The sequence below is a fragment of the Apus apus genome, chromosome Z, assembly GCF_020740795.1.
Source record: "Apus apus isolate bApuApu2 chromosome Z, bApuApu2.pri.cur, whole genome shotgun sequence".
In the NCBI taxonomy this organism is placed as follows: domain Eukaryota; kingdom Metazoa; phylum Chordata; class Aves; order Apodiformes; family Apodidae; genus Apus; species Apus apus.
Window position 1 is genome coordinate 37,144,853 of NC_067312.1, and position 24,041 is coordinate 37,168,893.

At 37.7% G+C, this 24,041-nt stretch overlaps 1 protein-coding gene across 2 annotated transcripts in view; it reads right to left on the bottom strand.

Moving 5' to 3' along the window:
• PCSK5 (proprotein convertase subtilisin/kexin type 5) overlaps positions 1–24,041 on the bottom strand; it is a 250,386-nt gene that overhangs the window by 135,537 nt on the left and 90,808 nt on the right. For both annotated transcript variants that reach the window (XM_051643618.1, XM_051643617.1), the window contains exons 6-7: positions 9,127–9,215; positions 4,032–4,204 (exon numbers count right to left, since the gene is read on the bottom strand). In XM_051643618.1, coding sequence (XP_051499578.1) covers positions 4,032–4,204; positions 9,127–9,215 — 262 coding nt within the window. The remainder of the gene's footprint in view (positions 1–4,031; positions 4,205–9,126; positions 9,216–24,041) is intronic.

Sequence of the window (24,041 nt, forward strand, 5' to 3'; positions counted from 1 at the left end):
ATAATGGAATTATTTTTGAGATTATTAGGTCTACAACTTCTAATACATTGTAATTTCAAACAAATGCCTGTAGAATTTTCCATGCTTATGGCTGCACTATTTTCAGGAAAAGGACCTTATCAACTGTAAGCATGATATAAGGGGAGCTTTTATATTTTCACAGAAATTGTTTGATAGCAAAGTCTCCAAGGTTTCTCTTTGAACTCAAGTATGCAGATTTAATAGAATTACAAAAAATACCCTAAAGATAACAGAAAATCATGGTACTTAAGACAGGTTTAAAAATATGTTTCTTTTTCCTCTCCCTTGATCCTGGGCAGAATTCTAAAAGCAAATTTAACTTGTGGGCTACGTTGTAATTTCATAAACTTAGTTATTACTCAGTATCCTTTCTTTAAATAGATTTGTCTTTTTCAGTTCATGGCATGTGCTGTCTCTGTGGGACTTTACGGAAAAACTGTACAGTCATTTATCTCTGTTATTTTCTGCAGGATTTGGAAAGACTAATCATATTATCTCAGCAGTTTTAAAAATAATAATAGTTCTAAAACACCCTGCATGAGCTGTTAATTGGAATAGTATGCACTAAAGATAAACCAAGCTTTTTTTTTTTTTCCCAACCTCTGAGCAAGCTGAGTAAGAAACTGCAGCTCTTGCATCCATGTAATTTTTACTTCATTAGTACAATTAAAAAAAATATTCTGTTTAGTTATACTCAAATCAAAGTTATTATTCAGCACCACCTTTGATTTTCTTAATCAAACAAACAGAGCATAATTTCCTTTTCAGATGCTTTAAAAGAAATCTCAACCTTTCCCTTTGCTGTCCCATTTTTAAAAAATCACATCCAGTTGTGTGTGCCTATGTACAATAAATGAATATCAATCGTGAACTTTTGTGTACATCTGAAACAAGGTCTTGCCAGATTTCCCTGTTAATGTTATTTTAATTTACATCACAGATGGTATACTAGATGTAAGACTGCTGTTGTTCAGCTCAGTATTTCTCAAGAAGGAAGGTCAAGATCTGTACACAATGTAATAAGCATTTTTGTCTGCTTATTATTATTTGCACCATTACTATGACTGCTTGGGGAAATCTATGTTTGGCTGAGTATCTAGGCATTACCTTGGACAATGATCTGATTTTAGGAATATTCTGGCACAGAGATAATTCATCTGTTCTTTTCCCATTTCACTCATCTTTTAAAATGAAACATCTTATAGCAGTGTAAGAAAATATAGAAAACGTACTTTTATCTGAACAAGGAAAGGCATGGTTTATTAAAAAGCACAAGAACGGGCAGATCTTAAAGTAATTTTCGGTCCGGAAATTAAGTGTATTAAGGAAAGTGGTAATTGAGACGTACATTTACAATCTCTCAGTCTATATTTTAAAGAATGAAAATTGGAAATTAGTCTTAAACATTTTGTATTTCTTATCAGTATGAATTTACAGAAGTTTGAAAGAGAATTTCGATTTCCTTAGTAGGAACGAAAAAATCTTTAGTAGGCAGAGCTAGACAAATGTCCAAATATACGGAAATTTTCGGTTTTATTCAACTCTGCATGGGCAAATTTGGGCAGAACAAAAAGTTGATTAAATTAAATAGAAGCTAAGTTGTAAAAAATAATAATTTTACTTCCATCAAATATGACTTTTGCTATTTCTAAAAAAATTACACCAAACTCTTCTACAATGTTATCAGAAAAAAGACTGCCTCAGAATTTAAAAATTAAATACTATGTTTCCACTATATGCTCGTACTTACTAAAAATATAGAACAATGTGCTGGTAAAATGAAATTCATCTGAGGTCTGTGGTGTACCCTCTCATATTACAGCTATAATAATAACAACAATGATGGAACAAAAATGTTCATAGGCAAGATCCACACTCTTGCCAAATTATTCCACATTCCTAATTTATACTGGATTTATCCCCAGTTTGAGATTTCAATGAGGAAATGGCAGAGTTTTTCTGGTAGAGAAATTCAGGCTGTACTTTTCACGATTGTCTTTCCCAAATGAAATATGATATTTAAACTAACACATGTATATGTTTATACATAAAACTTAATTTGTTCAAGTTCCCCTGCATCCTGCAGTCCCCATTAGTGTTCCTTTTATTGCTTCACTGTTTTTCTTCTTTGCAGTCACTGTCAAACAGTAGCAAACTCTAGCTGGGCAATGGGGAGCACAGATATTCCATCAGAAAGCAGGAGTGTTGATGCAAAGGAAGCAGTAACAGATATGCATTTGGCCTTCTACATACTTGTTATATTGTTCTAAGAGGATTTCAATAGCTATTTAAATGATGCTTACTAAAGAAAGCAGAATTCTCTGGGGCAGAATCTATCAGTGTCCTGAAATGTGTTCACCTGCTAAGCTCCTTGAATTTCTTACAGAGTGAAGTTACGTACATGCTTGAGAATTTTATTATGGTATGCTTCACCTATGACATAATGTGCAACAAACAAAAGTGTAAATCTGCAGCTCCACACCAAATGGTCATCATATGACCAAGTGAAAGGAAGGCAGTGGTCCATGGCTGCATGTTTAGTAAAGCCTTCACAGAACTGAGTTTGAGACATGTCTTCAACATCAGACAGCATAGCAAACACACTGTCCATGTTGTTTAGTATTTCAGTAATTGCTGTTCATTACTAGGTAGTTAAGAATGTATTATTATCCGTATTTGGGACAGAGAGGACAGGAGTGGGAGTAAGAAATTTATGCGACTTTATTGAGGAAATCAAACTAAGCCAGGGATGCAGCTGTGACTAGATGTGAGTTCGAGTTCCTAGGCTTGCGCGGCTGCGTCTGTTGTCCTTGTTTGCTGTTATGTCTACTTTTTATGGTATCCCTTCATTTATTAGAGTCTCTCAGATGTAGTCACTGTCTTTTACACAGGGCAAAAATCTTCCAGGCTGAATGTTAGTTTGCTAAAATCAGTCTTGGCATACCTGGCTAAAACACTGACTTCAATTATAGCCGCACTTTCCAATTTTCCTGCACAGTGTTACCGTGTTCCAGTAACTATGTCCCAGTTCCACTTTGGTCCAACAGTTTCACCCTCCTTAATAAAATGTTTTGTATCGATCCCCTATTTTCTGATCCTAGAGCCACTCACCACTTAACTAGCAAGTCTCCTGCTGCATTAAAAATAATGCTAAGCTTTAAATTCCTTTCTACCAGTCCTACATAGTGCAAAGAGCTGTGAGCACTGGGAGATGAGGAATTCACTGATCTATTTGGCAGGTAGGAGGGTAAAAGGAAGAATTAAAAACTGGCCTCTGGCATCAAAAGTTCCTATAACTACCTGTTCCTTCTGTGGTCTTACTTGTTTGACAGTAACTTATTAAAGAAAATTGAAAAGGTCTTAGATTTTCTTCATGTGGGGCTGCTTGAGATTTTGTGTGTTGTACTACCGAAGATCTCTGGGCTACATCACAGACAAAATGTAATAGCACAGAGTTGTAAAGAAATGTATATGTAAGCTATAAATAGGCTTTAAGTTGTCTGAAGCCAGACATGAACACTAAAAGAAACATGGGTATAGACTTTTTTTAGCCTCCAGCTCCTTACTACAAGCACAAAACTTCCATCAAGGAATCAAATAAAACAAAGCAACAGACAAAAGGAAGAATGAAGAATAAAACAGTCAAGGCTTTTGCTTTAAAATTTCATCACAATTCAGATTGAAGACTTGGCCCTGCTGTACATTGTAGCATTTTTCAGTCTTATTTTTTCCTGCAGAATTACATAATTACCTCAAAGCAATTTTAAAGGACACTGAGGATGATGTATTCCATTTGAAAATGAACAGAGCTGATTACTTTAGGAAGGACTGACGATGAGGTCATTATAGAAGGAAAATGTATTTTTAGTTTTACACAAGGGAAGCTTCTCTTCTTTTCTTCAGAATCCTTTTCTCTTGCCAATGCTGTGCACTTGCATGAATGTGGAACATGTACCCTTGCACTTGCACATGAGAATAGATCCAGGAGATGCACTTTGATGCCAACCTACCATTCTGATGCCGTTCTCAAAGGCCTGGCGTGCTAGAGAAGCGGGTCCATCCACAGTCTTACCATCGTCATCAGGCCCCCAGCTGGCACTGTAGATATGGATGTGCTGAGGATTAAGGCTTAGAGACTTTGCTTCTACCATGTCTGTCACGTCTCCATCCAGCATTCGCACACCTTCAGAATTAAAGATATAATGAACAGGACCAACCAGAAAAACTTTTCTGTTTTTTCCCCAAGAGAATTGTTGTGTAGGACACTGGACTGAATGCCCCCAAGCCTGTCTGGATATGTGTTTTTCTAACAGAAAAAAGTCTCTAAATGAAAAGATACAAAAAATATACAAGTAATTTATTCACTATCTGGCCTTCAAACTTAAACAACAAACTTTTAGGCTAAAGAAAACTTTTTAAAAGACTTGAACATTAAAATGCTTGTAGGCCTCACTTGAAGATGATATACGATTTTCTTTCTCTTTTTATAGTGCAGTGAAACTGCAGCACCTACTTCAAGTTATTCACAGTCTTAACTATGTTTACAGATATAATAAATGGATTTCTGCTGACAGATAAACAAGGGATTATTCCTTCACTGAATGAGGCTGAAAAGAAGAAACCGTGGACAAAGCTCGTGTGTACAGACCAATTACCACACAGAGTAGCAAGGTGATTACAGGGCACTGCTAACAAATACCCTACATGTAACATTCATCTTGAAACTACAATATTGTGAACATTCTCCTCTGTGGGGAACAACCTTTTGTGAAGTATAATCCTAAATTCTTGTTTTAAAAGAATCCATTCATGTGGCTTTGGACAGGTCAATGTGTCAGCTCTTCTAAATTGAATGGCATCATGATGTTTAAAGATAACTAGACAGGATAAGGAAGCCTTAGAAACTGAGAAAATCATAAAGTTGTTGTTTTGACTAACTGTAATATTTTGATCATTCATTCTGATTGAGAAAAACCACCAATGCCAGTTTTAAACTAAAAAAGAAAAAGAACCTACATACAGCTAGCCTGACATCTGATCAAAGAGATGTTAAATATTAAATAATAATTAGCATGTAACTGTATGATAGCATAGAGTAGTGATTACTTGGACAATTAACAAGTTTGACACTCATTCCCTGTAAAAGGCCACTGCTATTTATAAGCCAAATTTACATATTTTTAATTACAGACACATTTCATTTTGTTCATGAGCTTAGACTGAAGTAACTTGAGTGTTCACCAAGACCTTAACTTCCAATTAACAAAAGGCACAGGGGGTGCTTTGTTGATAAAGGGTCTTTTATTATTTTTCCTTACTCTAATTGACTCAAAAATGAAAACTGATCACATTTCTAAGTTCACACAAAAGCTGCCCATGTTTGGTGAGATAATAAACTTTTACAAACAGTGATCTCACTGTGAACTTTATAAAAAAAGTCATTAAACCAACTCTAGGATTCTCAGGTTTTATTTTTCCTCCTCAGCATAATCTCAGAAAATTAATGATGGGTGGAACTTGTGTTCTCAACTTCTTTCAAGCACATAAAAATATATTTAGTTCTAAATAGAGACAATAAAATGTGCACTGCTTTTGAAAGAAGGAAAATATAGCTTTCCTTTATGTCTCTGTTACTGCACAGAAAACCTAAATAAAACTACATGCACTCAGTGAACAATAACTCCAAATTCTGCTATCAGCACCTGAAGTAATTCACACCAGGTTTTTTGACTAATGGTGAAGAGGTCAAATCTAAGGCAACATGAACAAAGCTGTGACTTAGGTGTTATTTCCTCTGGCCGAGAACTGACAGACATGCTTCAAGGTGACTTTGAACAACAGATATCTCATTGGTTACTTAAAACAAAAATAATTCCTTTCTCTCTCTCCCCTTTCTCCCTTTCTCTCTTCCTTGCTCCTTCCCTTTCCCGCTTCTTTTCTTTCTTTCCTCCTTTCTTCATACTTTCCCCCTTTCTCTCTTTCATGTGCTGATCACAAGGCAATTAACAGACTACATTTGCAGACTGTTCCACCTAAGACTTCAGACTTCCCAATATTTGCAGTAATTGACAAGATGTAAGCAGCATTTTAGTCAGAACAAACTTTCCCTGCATCAGAGCAAACAGGCAAAACTGAGCTGAAAGCAAGTTTTCATCAGCATCTGACTTAAATAGCTTAACCAATTCCTTGTCAGCTGATGACAATCTACATCTGTTGTGTAATAATTCAGTGTAACTGTTTTCCCGTCAGGACTCGAGCCCAGCCAAGTAACTAAGCACCCAAATCCCCACAAATGCTTTGCAACTTCCACAGTCAGTCTGCAACAATAACAACATGCTAACCTTCCCATCCTATAGACTCTCATAGTCTCTGTAGGTGGTAATTTGCGATGTGTGATTACTATAGAGAGTTACATAATAAAATAATAAAAATCTACCCCTTTGGTGCACTGGTTTGTCTTTTAGTGTTAGCTAAGCACAAAGTGCAAAGCATAAAGCTGCTTTTTTGTTTGTTTGTTTGTTTTCTTTTTGTAAATAAGAAACAACCTTTAAAAACCTGATAAAAAACTGAAGATCTAGATTGCAATTTTACTCAAATTTTCTTATCTGCAGACTACAACCCCACTTCTACAGTTGTAAAAGAAGGATCTGACTTTCTAAGGACCTCATTTTTGACCTATCTGTGGTCAAAGGTTCTTAAGAGTGTGGAAACGAGAGAACGGGTACGAACACTTTCAGAAAAAAAAGTGAGCATTACTGGTGGATAGCTTGTTAATGACTTCCCATGACAAAGATAATTAATCAGATTTGTTCAGCTGCCAATATTTGATACAACAATGACAGAAATTATTTCTTTTCCCCTTTGCTTCATCACCTTACTATCCTTTACGTGTTCAGATATGCTTTTTGGTTTGAAGTAAAGAATACTTATAATGGTGGAAGAAATTCAACATCACTGTCAGCAGGTGCTCGTCTGTGTACAGAGAATGTAATTGCTTTAGCTCAACTGCAGTTTCTTCTCCAGGAAGGACCCAGGAGGATCTTTAAACTCCTGGGAAACAAGCGAGCTGTACACTAGTTCACCACAGTATGATTCAAAATTTTTACACTCTAGCTGGCCTGTGGAGAGGGAGCACAACCACTACATATACACATGTATAGCTTATGGTTTTTCTGAGGGAAAGGAGGGAGACATGCCAAATAGAGTTCAGCAGCAGCAAAACTCTTACAGATATACATTTAGTGGAAGGGGAAGCTTTCCAGTATCTTTCCAATACCTTAGGATTACCCCTTCCTTCTGATTTTCCACAGATTATCTGCTGAGCCTCCTGAAGTCTTATTTTCAAGTGTCAATGCTTTTAAAAGGTGGAACATTGCCTCAAGTGGTTTACACAGTTACTACTTTCCAGCTTCCTTTTAAGAGCAAGGTTAATGGTGGCTGTACAGAATCATGGTGAAAAATAGTAGCTACAATCTTTATTTCACTTAGACCAGTGACATTTATTAAAGGCTGTTAGATTCTTTGTACTAAATCAATCAATAAATAAACAAAGAGTAGGAAGGCACACATACCCAGCCTTTACTGTTCACATTAACTGCACTCATACTATGTCCATCTGAATCAGTTTCCACACGATATTTAGAAAAGGCTGTGATTCAGCCTGGAGGGGTCCTAAAACGTTATTTTTGTACATTTCTAAAGTCTAATAAATAATAACCTATTAAGAACCCACTGTTAATAATGTAGAACTGTTCAAGGACATGCTCAAGCTGTTGCAGGTTGTGTGACTATCCAACTCACAAATGAAACCTCCTCAGAAGCCATTTTTATCTCTATCAGTGCACTAACTCTCCTTAACTCTAGTTTGACAGTGCAATAAATCTGGTTTAATAGCTGCTGGTGCAAGACCAAATGTCATGTCAACATGAGACAACCTGTTAATCTGCCACAGACTCACTCACTTCTGTGAATCACCAGTTCAGATTTTCTAAACCACTACTGACAGGGTAACTTTGTGCAGGAAGGATCTCCACCTGAGCGGAAATTGTTTTCCTGCATCACTCTAACTTTATGTTGGATCAGGTATTGTCTGTTCTCTTGAAGCCAGAAGGAAAACAAGAAAGCTGACATTAGGATGATGTAGTGTGCTTTGGCTTATTTGAAATGCAGCTGTGCTCACATTTTATTTGGATCAAACTTGTACTGATCCAGAAGAGAACAGATAGAGTACTATAAATTGTGGAAACATGGCCTCAACTTTGCAAGCTCGTATTTTGAACTGTCCTCTGGTGTATACATAGGTAAACATGTTTCTGTTTTCACAGATGGGCTGTATTTTGGAACAGAAAATCAAGAAGTAGAGTTTGAGCTATAGACCTTTCTTCTGAAAGCCAATATACCAATCTCATTATTTTATCAAAACTACAGCGTAAAACTTCATTTTGAGCATTAAAATCTGTCACAGACAGGCTACTGCCTAGGAGTCATGTAGATAACATCTTGATAGTCACCTCCACAAATTAAGCCAAGGGTCTTAATTGAGCAGCCATTGAGCAGCCATAATAATTCATAGAAACCACTTGGAACCTCTTGGCTGAATTAACCTAAGCATGCAATCTGTTTCAGGCAATAATCTCATCAGACAGAGGGATAAAAAGAAGATTCTCTCCAAACACAGTCAGGCAACACAAAAATGTGTTTTTATAGTGTTTTGTTTGGGATCGATATGCAAGGTAATATTCCTGATGTGTACATTTACTTTTGGTTTGACAAAGTTCATCACTTAGAGCTCTGAATCTTTAAGAAAACCAAAATGTCCTAATTCTGTGTTTCATATTTTCATCAAAGGTCTCACTTTGTATTTTTCGGTGTGTACTGAGAGTCAGTGTTCCAGGGAGCAACGGAGAAGTGTCACTGCAGACAAACTCCTTCAGTACTGGTATTTAATGATCACTCTGCAACTGAGATTTACTTGCTAACACAGCTAGGTTTGCTATCCATACACATTTCCTTCTTTTGTTGTGCTGAATGTACCATTTAGCACAAATGGCTCTTTGGTTTTGTGTGTTTTTTCTTTTTTTTCCATGGGGAGATTGTTTCACATACCTCCAATCTTGGCATTAAAGGCGATTCCTACTGTGCAGTGTGAGTTGTTTGCCGTGGCTGCCACTTCCCCAGCACAACGGGTTCCATGCCTGCAGTCAGACAAACATTTTTCAAAGTAAGCAGACTGTTGGGATTAAAGGCTTTGATTTTGCTCATCCTCAGGTGCTAGAAGCACAAATGTCCACAAGGTTTTGCACTACTTAATGTCTCATAATAACTTACACTCATGTTACAATATTTATCTGAACACATCTTAGCATCATTATCACAATCATTATAAATTTTTCATGGTAGGCTTCCTAGCTACTGGAAACACACATAGTTTGTAACAAAGGCATTCAATGTTGATACATAATCCACAGCACCAGAAAGAAGCCTTGGCCGCTGATTCTTGATGTTGAACCAAATCTTACACTATATATAGAATTTCAGTCCTGCATTCCTCAACAATCACTCATGCTGCTAGTATGTAGATCTTACATTGCCCAACAGACACATATGTACCACATTTTTCCATGAGTTAGATGAGATTGTGCCAATGTCCACACTGTTTAGAGACATGTCTAATACTGGCTATATGCCAGGTATGCTCAAGTCTTCTGTGTAGGCATGTTCTGGTCATGCCTTGGGCCAACACTGCAAGTCTGCAGCCTTTCCAGAAGTAGAAAAAACAGCTTAAGTACCCTCCGCATCAGAGGTACATCCTGTGCCTGAAAGCAGAGCTGGACTCCAAGGGTATATAATCTTAAGAAGCTGCTGAAATGAAACACAAAACCTCTGGGGGTTGCTCACCCCCTTGCCAATGTGCCACTCCACAGTGGGATGCCTTGCCTAGCCCTGATCCAGGTTCCTCTACAAGTTAACAGTGGTTGTAGATATGGCCACCATGCTAGGAAAGTCAACCTTGCTTTTCATGATTTTCACTTGCCATAGAGATTTCACAGGATGCTTTCTACCTGGAAGTTTTGCCCTAATCCTTGTTCAGTTAAGCAGGTTCATTGCAGAAATGCAACACAAGCAAAAAGGAGCAGACGGGGAATTTTAGAGAGCTGCTGTGAAGCTACAGAGTTTCAGACCAAACAGGAAAAGAGATGTTGAGTTTATGAGATGAAGACAGAAAGACAACATAAGGCTTAGGGTAGCCACAAAGAAATCAGTTTGAAAATTCAGAGTGAAAAATAGATAACAACACAGCAAGCACTTCAGAGGAGGCTAAGTAAGGTCAGCTGTGTACACAGGCACTCTGCTGCTGGTGGTGGTTGACAGACTGCTTACATAGACATCTGCAGAGCACGGGTGTTCTGAAATTAAAGTTGACGCCCATATTACAGACAAGAGTCACGGTTGCTTTCTCTTGGTGCAGATGGTTTTGGGTAGAGTCACTTCTATTTTCTTATTATTAGCACAGCTTTTTTTCCTTAGCCTTTTCTGACACTTGGATGAGAAACACTAAGACAACTTGTTTGGAAATAACTGATGTAAGAAAAGAACAAGAAATAGGACTAGGAAAAAAAGGGAGGAAACAAAAAAATAAGCAATACATGTGATAAATGCTAACCTGTTAGAATTTCAAAGAAGATAGTTCAGTTTATCAGATAAATAAGACATCTATAATCTATGACAAAAAGGGTAATCTTTAGTAAAAAAATCAAAGTGACAAGTTTTATGCTGATAAATTCTAAAGCTGGACCAAGGTTTCACAATTATATGTCAATTGAAAATAATTCACTATTAATCTGTTCCAAATTGATAATTTCATTGGTGAATTTAATCAGAGAATTTTTAAGACTGAATTTGAACTTTATTTTTCATATGAAACCTCACGTTCATGCCTGATTTTCCTAATTTTAAGAAAGCCAATGTCTTACCCTGTTACAGAATTATTTTGAAAAGCCTGAAATAAATAATTCAGGAATAACAGATTAAAATAAGCTTTAAAAATATTATTCTTAATTTTATACCATTTTAAAATAGTGTTCTAGCTCTGTGTTTGTTTGAAGTACTGTCTTTTTAAGAAGTATCAACATTTATAGGAAAATGGCTGCCTTAATAACTTTTTGCAAGACACATTTCCCAAGCTTCCCTCTTTCTCACTGTGATCTTGTTAGGTGCGACATACAAGTTAAGAGGCATTATCACTCAAATATCAAAGCATGAATGACTACACTCTAGAAATGGAGAAATACCTCCACACATCACCTCAGTGCATATAATTCATTAGTGAATCACTGCCTGCCTGGTGAAAGGCATGTGGCTGAGCTGCAGCTTCCCAGAAGACTACATTGGCAAGATAACCCTTCTGGGTACCAAGTTTGGGAAGCAGTGATGGGAGAAAGGTTTTTCAGCAGAGGAAGGGAACAGACAGAAACCACAGATGGAGGAGGAAGGCTGTCTGAACAAGAATGAGCTCAAGTTTCTCTGTGGTTCTTGCCTCCTACTTTGCTAGCTACATCCACCGGGCACCATCAAAAGGGTTAGATTTCTGACAGATCACCAAACACATCCCGGCCACCGCAGGGCCACATCATATTTCTAGAGGAGAAACAGAGGGGATGTGTGGTGGGCAGAGGAGTTTACGTGTGACTGCACCTTGCAGCAGAAACCCACAGTAACAAGGGATTAACAGCAACATGAAACCACAGCCTAAATTTCAGGTAAAGTGGAAGTAGACGCAGTGATTGATGTAACTTCAGTAAGAAGTAGCTGAGGTTATGAAGGACTGGTATGAAAGCACCACGATGCATCTTTATTGAATTAAAGCACAGTATGAAATTTCATTCTCATGGCAAAAAAAGTATAGTCCAGTGAGAATTAGATCTTTGGACAGTTTTACAACATGTAAGTTAAATTAGCTTTGTTGACTATTTCACTGGTCCTCATATATTGGAACATTCTTCTTTTCATCATATTTTAAGTCCAATAATGGTATACATTTATTTTGCAAGCAGCTTTTTATCTTAGGCCCTTGCTTCTCTGTCAAGATTATTTTTAATTGCATTCTCCATTTATCATGGAAATGACAAAATTAAAAGTGGTTTTATTCATTTTAAGGTCATATGTATAAAATCGTACTTCTTACAATTAGTTTCTCAATGTGTGAATTAATCATATATGCAATTCAACTTGTTTTAGTATGTTATTTTCTATAGGTCCTTAAAGTAATATTTCAATTATGCTATGAAAGAGAGGACTTTCTAAAAAATTGGCATATAAAAAATCATGTTCTTTTCACATTGCTTTTAATTCTCCTCATCCTAGATTTTCGCTTGAGGTCTACAGTTTGGAACAGACTCTGAATTATGCAGTTAAAATTAGAAAAGCCCTTCTGATTAATCATTACACTAATTTCTTAACTAACTTGATAAACAAATATTATGAAACTGATGCCTGAAATTTATTAAGTCTGCTTAAAGCGATAAAAACTTCTACTTAGCACGGAATCCTGAAAACTTCAAAAAACAGCGTACAGAAGCAGCATAACCAGTAACAAAAGGTGAAACAGGAGGGGCTTTAAAGTAGCATTTTTTGAGAATCTATTTATATCTAAAAATACAACCATTTTCTGTCTTTGTAGGATTCCTCCATCACATACAACTTGTCTAAAAAGTTCAGGCAGTTCTAGAAGAAAGTATGACTGCTCTTCTACAAAGGCCTATCCTGATAAGCCTTAAGGGTCAATGCTTCATCTCTCTGGATCCTGTGCCCACTTATGTTGAAGGAAAGTTCCTTCCCAGGCTACTAAATGGCACTTTGAAGAGATGTTCAGCTAAAAGGTTTTGCACTTGTTCTTTGTGTTAATGTCAGGGTGATGCAGTTTCACAGGACAGAAACATGAAAGAAAGCTTGGTTACGAGCCATTCTGCCCATCTACAAACATGTCTCCTACATGGAGACATGTTTCTTTCTTGTTTATCTCATAAGGAGAAACAAGAAAAATCATTATTCAAAGACAGATTTAGGCTCAAGAGGCCATCAGGTTAAAGAAGATGTCACAGGTATTATCTTAAGAAAAGGCTGGACTTAGATGCTTATAAAGTTGGCCAGCACTTTCAACCATAAAACCATCTTTTATGATTCTGCCTAGCTTCAACTGCAGTAGCTAGTTTTTTTGTTCCAGGCAAATAAATACAACTTATTCATACATGTATTTATTTTCATTTTTGCATATGAGACAGAAAATAAATTAAAAACAAAATATGCAGGCATTTAAGTAATTTCCTCCTCTTTCTGTCAGTCTGTCATTAATAGCAAGTCAACAAGGTGTGAGAGACCTACTTGGGAACACCTTAGTAAAATTAATTTTTTTGACTTACGCTGTCTTCACTATTATATGGTCAAAATGAAATAAAATGTTGAAGAGATACTCTTCTATGAAAAGGTGTAAGTTACTTTTTCCATTGCATGCATGAAGAGTGCTTGAGCACCTGGATGTTAAAGGTATAGTCATTTGATGGCTCTCTAAGATGAGACTGCACAAAGTAAATTTTTTAGTAACAGATTTCCTTCTGAGACAGAAATGGCTCAGTATTTCAGGCAATGATACAAAGAGAACAAGTGCAGGTTCTGTGCTTAACTGTCAGCTGCCTGCCCTATGACTGCTCCATGACTGAATCATCAGAATGGAGGGTTACAGACTCTTTAGGAAGGACAGGCAGGGGAGACAAGGAGGGGGTGTTGCCCTCTATGTCAAAGACCACCTGGAGTGCATGAAGGTCTCCCTGGAGATGGATAAGGAGCCAACAGAGTGCTTATGGGTTAAAAGTAAAGGGGAGGCAGATAGGAGCAGCTTTTAATTCACAAACCATGGTACTCATGTGAGACTTCAACTGTCCTGGTATCTGTTGGAAACACAGCTCTGCAAAGCACAAACAATCCAGGAGGTTCCTAGAGTGTGTGGATGACAACTTCCTTCTCCAAGTAATCAAGGAACTTACAAGGAGAGGTGCTATGCTGGACTTTGTTCTGACAAACAAGGAAGGGCTGGTAAGGGATGTTAAGCTCAAGGGCAGCCTAGGTTGTAGTGACCATGAAATGGTGGAGTTCAAGATCCTTAGGGCATCAAGGAGAGCTCACAGCAAGCTTACTACCCTTGGCTTCAGAAGGGCAGATTTCAGCCTCCTCAGGGATCTGCCTGAGAGAGTCTCACGCGATGATATCCTGGAAAGTAGGGAGGTCCATGAAAGCTTGTTGATATTTGAAGATAACCACCTCCAGACCCAAGAGCGACGTATTTCAACTAAGAGAACATCAGGTAAAAAGTCCAGGAAGCTGGCATGGATAAGCAAGTATCTCCTAGAAAAGCTCAAACTGAAGAAGGAAGCACACAGGGTGGAAGCTAGGGCAGATACCCTGGGAGGATTACAGAGAGGTTGTTTGAGCAGCTAGGGACCAGGTTAGGAGAGCCAAATCCCAGATGGAATTAAATCTCAACAGGGATGTAAAGAGCAATAAGAAAAGCTTCCATAGCTATGCTGGGGATAAAAAGACAAGCAAGGAAAATGCAGGCCCCTCCTGAAGGAAATGGGAGAACTGGCTATGTAAGATATTGACGAGGCTGAGGTTCTCAATGACTTCTCTGCATCAGTCTTCTCTGGCAAGTGCTCCAGCCTCATTGCAAAGGCCACAGCAGATGAAAGCAGGGACTGGGAGAATGAAGCACCCCCCAGTGTAGGAGAAAAACAGGTTTGTGACCACCGAAAGACCCTGAAGGTGCACAAATTTGTGGGACCTGATGGGGTGCATCCATGGATCCTGAAGGAGCTGGTGGATGCGATTGCTAAGCCTCTGTCTCTCATACTTGAGAGGTCGTGGTGGTCTGATGAGGTTCCTGCTGATTGGAAAGAAGGTCACATAGTTCCTATTTTTTAAAAGGGGAAAAGGGAAGACCCAGGGAACTACAGGCACATCAGTCTCACCTCTGTGCCCAGGAAGATCACAGAACAGATCCTTCTGGAAAATCTGCTAAGGCACATGGAAAATAAGGATGTGATTGATGACCGACAAAAAGGCTTCACTAAAGGCAAATCATGCCTGTCCAATCAGGTAGTCTTCTGTGACAAGGCTACAGAGATGGTGGATAGTGAAAAACAATTGACATAATCTACTTGGATTTGTGCAAAGCATTTGACACTGTCCCACATGACATCCTGGTCTCTAAACTGGCAAGACATGGATTTGATCAATGGACCGCTCTGAGGATAAGTAATTGGCTGGGTGGCTGCACCCAGAGAGTTGGGGTCAATGGCTCAGATTTCCCAGGGGTCAGCACTGGGACCAGTGCTGTTCAATATCTTTATTAATTACATGGACAATAAGATTGAGTGTATCCTCAGCAAGTTTGCTGACAATACCAAGCTGTGTGGAGTAGTTGACAACAACACCCTAGAGGGAAGGGATGGCACCCAGAGGGACCTTGACAGGCTGGAGAGGTGGGACAGTGCAAACTTCATGAAATTCAACAAGGCCAAGTGCAAGGTCTTGCAGCTGGGTTAGCACAACCCCAGGCACAAACACAGGCCGGGGGAGATTGGCTGGAGACCAGTCCCAAGGAAAAGGACTTGGGGGTGGTAGTTGATGAGAAGCTCAACATGAGCCGCCAGTGTGTGCTGGAGCCCAGAGAGCCAGTTGTGTCCTAGGCTGCATCAAAAAGACATAGCCTGCAGGTTGAGAGAGGTGATTCTGCCCCTCTGCTCTGGTGAGACTGCACCTGGAATACTGCATATAGCTCTGGAGCCCTCAGCACAGGAAAGACATGGACCTGTTGGAAAGGGTCAAGAGGAGGGCCATGAAGATGATCAAAGCGCTCGTGCACCACTGATATGAAGACAGGCTAAGAGAGTTTGGGCTATTCAGTCTGGAGAAGAGAAGGCTCCAGGGAGACCTTATAGCAGCCTTCCAATGCCTAAAGGGAGCCTACATCAAAGATGGGAAGAAACGTTTCACTAGACAGTGTAGTGATAGGACAAAGGGTAATGGTTTTAAACTCAAAAAGGGTAATTTTAGGCTAGATATTAGGAAGAAATTATTTGGTGTGATGGTAGTAAGTCACTAGAATAGGTTGTCCAGGGAGGTTGTGGAAAACCCCTCCCTGAAAGGTATTCAAGGCCAGGTTGGATGACGCCTTGCATAGCCTGGTCTAGTGTGAGGTGTTCTTGCTCACAGCAGAGAGGTTGGGTCCTGGTGATATTTTATTTTGCTCCCAACCTTAACCATTCAATGATTCTATGGTTTGGTTGGACTTGATGATCTTGAAGGTCTTTTCCAGCTTTAATTCTATGATTCTACTATTCTACCCCACCAACACAATTGAAACGTAAGACATTTATTATTCACTAATCACTCTTAAATTGCCTTTCAGAAGAGGAAGAAGGCGTAAGGCACCAGGAACATTTTAAAGATAAAACTTAATTAAGCTTGCCTCTGAATGTTTAGAGTAAGGAAATATTCAGAGTTAGTGAAGATATCTACTGGTAATTTTAAAAGCCCCTGCCATGTAAATTGGCTCTGTGGTTCAGATCCTCCATCTCTGACAGCTTTCTTTGAATTCCACAAACACTCTGAAAACTTTGTTGGAGTTCATCAGGTATTTCACGAAAGACGTGGGGTCTAGAGGATTTAAAGCCCTCCAGCTTTTCATGACACTAACATTATAGTCCAGCCCACTTCAACCAATGAGTCTTTTCAGAATGGGAACTTAAGGAGAGAAGAATTTCAGATTATTTAAATACAAGCCCATCACAATCACCTCTGGTCACCAGTAATTTAATGAGGTTTTCTAAAAGATACCAAGCACAGGAATTAGTTAGTAAACAAATGCAGAAAAACAGTGGGGGTTGGAGGTGTGTGTGTTTGTGATGGTGGTTCATTTTCTTTTTTTTTTAAGCCAGGCAAATGTCCATAGGAAAAAAATTCACATCCTTTGCAAATTCTATACTGCCCATATTGTAATAATGGATATTAAATAATAGTAAAAATGTTAGAAAAAACGCCCAAACAAAACTTAAAGTAGATAGTAGCTAACCTAAGTTTACACATATTTTAATAGGCTGTGCTTGAACATCCTATTTTTATTACCATCAACTTTCGTTCTCAGTATAATAATTATTTAATAATAATTATGTAATAAGCATATTCCCTATGCATAAAAACAATGCATTAATATTAAGAAAAAAACCACCAACAACTGAGTCTTTATTATAAACTAGAGTAGAATCCAAGGGATGGAGCTGATAACATGAGCTAAACTATGCAATTAGTGGATATTGAAAATTATAGGAACCTTAATTATTGAAAGCATTTTTAAACCTCCATAAGGAGAGGAAGAATGGAATTTTAAGTAGCCATTGTTATCTGTAGGAAAATTTTTGAGCTGGCATTTATCTTTCGCAAAACTTCTTTAGTTAAATATTCAAATGTTTTCAAAGGTCTCTCTTACACTGGGATATATATGTAAACAGAAAAAGTTATATTTGAGACACCACAAAGTAATCGCTGGAGAAAATGTGTATTTTAACAAAAATTATCAGGAATGCATTTAATCAGAAAGACATTTTATTGCCTCCCAGAGTAATGTCTTATGTAGTGCAGAAGAAATAATGTTTTAGACCTGTTGATATATAAACGATCTCTAATAATCTGCAGGATGAAAAACACTTTCCAAACTGGCACTAAGTTGGGATGTTGGTTTAGGAACATCTGGAAAAGGAGATATAAATAAACTTTCAGAAGTTACAAGCATGGGCAAGGAAAACCTCAGTCTTTAGCCTTTCAAACACAATCTGCTAAAGCTGAAAAATAATAAGAAAAAAGCTGTTTCACAAAGGAGAGATGATTTGATATTAACAGCGGAGAAAGAGATGACGGAATAAATGTGAAAAACAGGTTAAAAAATCTCCAAATTGAAATATCAGGAAAAATGCCAAAGACTTGTGTGTTACATCACAGATAGTATGCTGTTTCTGTACATCACAGCGCTGTAATGTGATTACAGCACAGGGCTGGAAGCTGGCTTGAATCAAGGTCCCCAAGACTAATGATGTTTCCATTATTATGGGAAGTTACTGAAATAATAACTTGAAATTATCTATTTCTCACAAATAAAATCAAGGATGACAGCATTAAAACAAACACATGGAGCACTTCACTTCTCAGACACACACATCTTAAATATAACAGCGTGTGTAACAGCAACGCTGCCTTGCCACTCTCTACATTTGCTAGTTGCACTAAGCCACTAATTTGTCACAAGAGTGAAGCTCTGATATAAGCCTAGCAAAGGACAGTGCTTCTACAATACTAATTACCATTTTTCAGCTTTGTTTTTGTGAGTGAGAAATTGAATCTGAATGTATAAAACAAATATGCCTTTCTTCTGTATTTTCTATCAAAGGCAAAACAAACAGTGAATAGATGTTCTGATGGAGCCAATGAAATATAACATAGAATAAGAATATATCAGCAAATAAGCTATTTAGCTGAGTATATAGTTTAATGTCTCAAAATAATTATTTACTAATGTCTTAATACATTTAAACCAAGGTAAAATTTCTGAAGGGAAAAAGGCATTGGTGAGAAGAAATGAAAAAGTCTGAAAGCCAGCAAACAGCAAAACTGATCTGAGATTTTCCAATTCTTGTCCTCATTCATTAAAGCAAATCACAAGTAAAAGCAATACAATTTAGTTCCTGTGCACTGGAATTAAATGTGTTCAGTAGCAACATCAAGGTCAGTATTACCTTGGAACAGTATATTGTTACCTATACTTACCTAATGAAAAAGACTATTTCATTTGCATAGACCTGAAGGCTCCCCTGCCACATAAGCAGAAAGATCTTTTTAAACTTAATTCAGGCTGGTTGAGAGGCTGTCAAAGGGATGGAAAGTCATAGAACAAGTAGGATGTGCTTCAAGCAATCCTGACAATCATTTTATGTATGTGAGGGGGTTGATCCCTTTTTGTGTGCAGCCTGAAGAACAGAGCAGCATAAACACCTGGGAAGAACTGAGTATCTCTCTATACTGTTCTTGTTCTTAATCTGTGAGACCAGACAGTTTCATCACTTCACTCATGACATACAGAAAAAAGGACAAACGAAAGCCATGGGCATGTTATGCTTTCATATCAATGCAACTCTGACCCCAAAGAGAACAATCAGATGATGGACACAGGGAAAAATAGGAAGATATGACACAGGAAAAACTCTGGACATACAGACTTCACCTTTCCTTTGCTATACCAACCTGTGTCTCAGAGTTGCTGAGCACCCAAGCTTAGTCAGGGGGTGTAATACCTGGAGAGCCAAAAAAACTGCCGATGAAAATAATCACAAGACAAATCCTGAACATGGAAGCTGAAGAGGAAATAATGTTCATAACACTTTCTATTCCCAGGTAATAGCACTGTCCTCTAAAGTCTTAATAATGCTATAATGTATAAGTTAGCAAAATTATCCTGCCCCATGCCAAAGAAAGGCTGTCTGGATACTTACAGATTCCAGCTAAAAAGAAAATAACCTTGGCAGGTGCCTCAGACACACCATGTCTTTCTCTTCCCATCTTTTTCCATCTCCATGCAAGAAACTTTTACATCCTTGCAAAAAAACTCCAGAAGTTTTGACACAAAGGTATTCTTGCCATTTTTAGTCAATTCACCACACAGTCTTCTAATTGAAAATACATAATCCCCAAAGCAATCACACAAACACCCAAATCTGAAAACATCTGTATGTCTTAATAAAAGAAGACTGGCAAGAAATATATAAGTCAACAGGAAACCTCACAAAATCATTGGATATGTTTCTAGATGTTGTCAGCAGTTGTGTTGCTTCATCAACAACTATGTTACTTAGAAATTGCATGGATTTAACTGGAAAAACGTTAAAATAAATGTATTTAAACAATAAAAAAAATCTTTGCAGACCTCTTCTTATACATTTTAACAATGTTTTATATCACCTTAATTGACTCTTGTTAATTACGAAAACAAAATATTTCCACACGACATTAGTATATTTAAGATGAGACTAGGAAAATATGTCCTTACACCTCTTCTTTTTATGCAAGTATATGGATAATGAGAATAGTTTAAAGTTTTTTTAGTGATTTTGGAGTCTAAGATTAATCCTAATTTGGGAACAAGGCCTCAGATTGCAAAGGAAGTGAGTGTCACTCCCAATATTACCTTACACAAATCAGAAAGTCTTGGTATACTTAATCAATCTTTCCTATTAACTTCAGCTGCAGGTTATTCATTAAGCTTCACGAATTAAACATCATCAGCATTTCTGAATATAGAGCTATCTAAAGTTGATGACATATTACACTTTTCAATTTTTTTTTTTAAGCTTTAGAGTAAAAACTGAAATACTGACTCTATGAGTATTTTTGGCTATGTCATGCATTTCCTATTCCTGGGAAAAACAACCTATTTTTAACTAAGATACTAGCCTTAGAAAACACAGGCTTGGAGACGAGTAGAGCTTGCTAGAAATTTACTGCTAAAAATTCCAAATGCACCACCTACAGTGAACATGCATGTACTTGAGAAAGGTCACTATGAACTGGCTACACCATGTTATCTATACAGCATAAAGAAGAACTTTGGACGAGACGGATACAGATTAAGTAGTCTGTCATCATGTTTTCTGAGTGCAATAAAAGAGTGATTTACTAAACCCTGCAAATTTGCTTTCTCACCTGCTTTCATTTCACTGCCTTTTACTATAATGTCTATAGTCTTAAAAAGTCATATTGGTGGGTGTAAGAAAATACGACTATTCTCTTTCTACTGAAGAGATACCTAGAAGTTAAATTGCAAATTTGAGCCTTGAAGGAACACATCAACTTGAACAGCCACAGCTTAATAATAACTTTCAGAATAAACACAAATTCTACACCCTTTTCCTTGCTGTGTAAGCAAATAATCATATTGTATCTGTAAACAAAGACAGGAATAAATCTCAGATCTGACATTTCTCAGCATCCCTGCATAAGCTAGCAAACTGTGTTTAAGCCCATGACAGGCAGGAATATATTTTCTCACATCAGTGCTGACTCATGGTAGAGGTCTGCCCTGTGAATTAAAAGACTACATTGCAACCTAATTGTGCATAAAGAAACAAAGTGATGGAATTTATTTGGTTAATGCTTTTAATCTATTTGATCTCATAGCTGGCAAGCTGGTTTCTAAGATTTAAAGGGGACTTATCACCTGCTTTGGCGATAAGTTTTCTATGTATCTGGTATTTGGAGCTATCACAAATTCCTCTGACAAGTGTATCTGCTCTTGCCACATGCATTACCTGAAATTATATGATTTAACAGAAGTGAAGAAGTAAAGACATTTTTCGTTTTCTTCAACCGTATTCTACCTGCATTGCCCTATGCTTCATCCAGTCACTTCCACTGCTCCAGGTGTCAGTTTTGTGCTACTTTTCATGGACCAGTGGATCAGCAGCTCTGCAATAGCTCCACATTTGGGTACTTCTCTGGAGCATTAAGTCCCTTTACCCAAGCATGCCTACATACACAGACAGTATCTCACCACAGATCTTGTGTTCAACTTCACCATGAAATCGGGCTCACAGGAATAATTCTTCAGATATCTGTTACCACATGGAACCTTTCCAAAGCTATTAGAATTACTCCTGGGAACAAGTAGGTTATTAAAAAGTCGGGGTATTGGCTCTGGCAGGCAGTTAACCCCACACAGTCACACTCTCCCTTTCCCATTGGGACAGAGGAAAGAATTGAAAGAGCAAAGGTGAGAAAAACTTGACAGTTGAGACAAAAACAGTTCGATAAATAAAGGGGAAAAAAAAAAAGAAAAAAACACAACCAAGGGATGCATGGGCAATTGCTAATCATGTCCCACCTGCAGACCAATGACCAGCCACTATGAGCAACTGTTACTTTGGAAAAAACTTTCCCCCAGCTTTATTGCTGAGCATGAAGTTAAGTGGTTTGGGATATCCCTTCGGTGGGTTGGGATCACCAGTCCCAGCTGTATCCCCTTCTGGCCTCTGGAGCAACATTAGCCTCCTTGCTTGATGGAGCAGCATGAGAAACAGAGATGGCCTTCACACTGTGCAAGCACAGTTCAGCAGTAGCTGAGGCATGAGTCACCAACACTGTTTTGGTCACAAATCTAATACACAGCACCATATGGGCTGCTGAGGAGAAAATTAACTATGCCCCAACCGGATCTAGTACAACCCGGTATAACTAGGAAAAATAAGCCATTAAATATCCTTTTATCATGACTGCCAACATTCCCAGGCCACCATGACTAACACTAATCCCTAAGTTCTTTATTACTTCGAATTCATGGCCATGAGCCTGCTCTGTTACAGGCACAGTCTGTAATCAGAAATTTTATCTTCTACTCCACATCTTTTTTGTTCACAAGCTTTTACATGACAGTATATTATCAGTCACTATTTATCCTGATAAACGTTTTTCATCCAGACTAATGAGTTGGAGAGTTCTCAGGTGCTTGAGTAGTTCCCTTTTATTTCAGAATCACCACATTAGAGCCCCATCATTTCTATGCAATTAAAAAACAATTGAAACAGAAAGAAAAACCTTATAAAATATTTTGCATCAGTTCTACTGAAATCACACCTAAGCAGAAATGAAAAATACCCTATGAAAAAGCAGATCTGGAGTTTCACATTTAGGCCTCCTTGGTAAGAAAATCAATCCTTTGAACCTCCCAAAAACAGTCTGGGGAAATGCTTTCAGGGAAAAAAAATATTAATGCTTTCATGCAAGGAAGATGCTGACAGCTCCAATGATCCCAAGGTCATAAGGCAAAAAACAGGAGAAAGAGTGATGTGCAGGCAGGTCATGGATGGGTCTTTAAGCATTCTGCATACTCTATTTCTAATAGTACATGACTGCTATGGCAAAATTTTAAAGAACTGAATGTTTTATAATTTGAGTCTCCACCATATTCAAGCTCAAAGACACCCTGCATATTTTAATTTCTGAGTGCAATTTCAAATGTCACTGAGCAATATATGTACTGTACTTTATCCTAAATTTAATTTGATGCTGTTCTGCATTAAGCAGACCTCCCATTCCTGTTTAAAGCTGCATTTCAAAGATGAATTATGAAATCATTGAAATAAATTCAAGTCTTACTCTAATCTGTGTTGATAATTGTTTTTTAATGAAACATATAATTGGTTCATAAGTAGCAAGTTTGCTCCTAATTGGAAAAGAGGCCTCAGAATAAGAAATCTAGTTCTCATGCACTCACTAAACTGCAGAACAAGTTAGTAACTGCTCAGTGGATGTTTATGGAGTGTTAAGAAGAGTACTCCAGAGATGTAAGTTTGGGCAGAAAGAAGAAGTAACACGTACCTCCTCATTACACTCTCTTTGGCACTCTTTGACACCTCTAGCCAACACCCTCACCATCTCACATATTGGAGAAGTAAGCGAACCATAATCTCTATCTCAGTTTACTAAAATCAGACATTCAACAACTCCTTTGGGACTTCACAGAAATACAAACAATTCTCAAAGCAGGTCAAACTTTTGTTGCATAGGCATCATCAGCACAATCTATGTCTATGATAGATACCTGCTTTGCTTCTGTATCTGAATTTCTCTACCTTAATTGTTTTTCTTCAGGAAAAAGAGGTAACTTATCTTCAACAGAGAAATACGACTTTGCTAAAAGTCAATAATTTGACAGTGTATCTTTAAGAAAAAATACAAAATCACTGTAATGTAAAACCAGGCTATAAAAAATAAGCCTGCTTACAGCAACAGGCAGATGCATTTTTTTTTCATTTGTAAGAAAAAGCAGCGTCTGACAGTTTTGCCCTAAAAAGGTCCTATGAAAAAACCTACTAACACTATTAAGACATTTGATTATAGCATAATTTTGCAGAGTTCGGCTGTGAAGA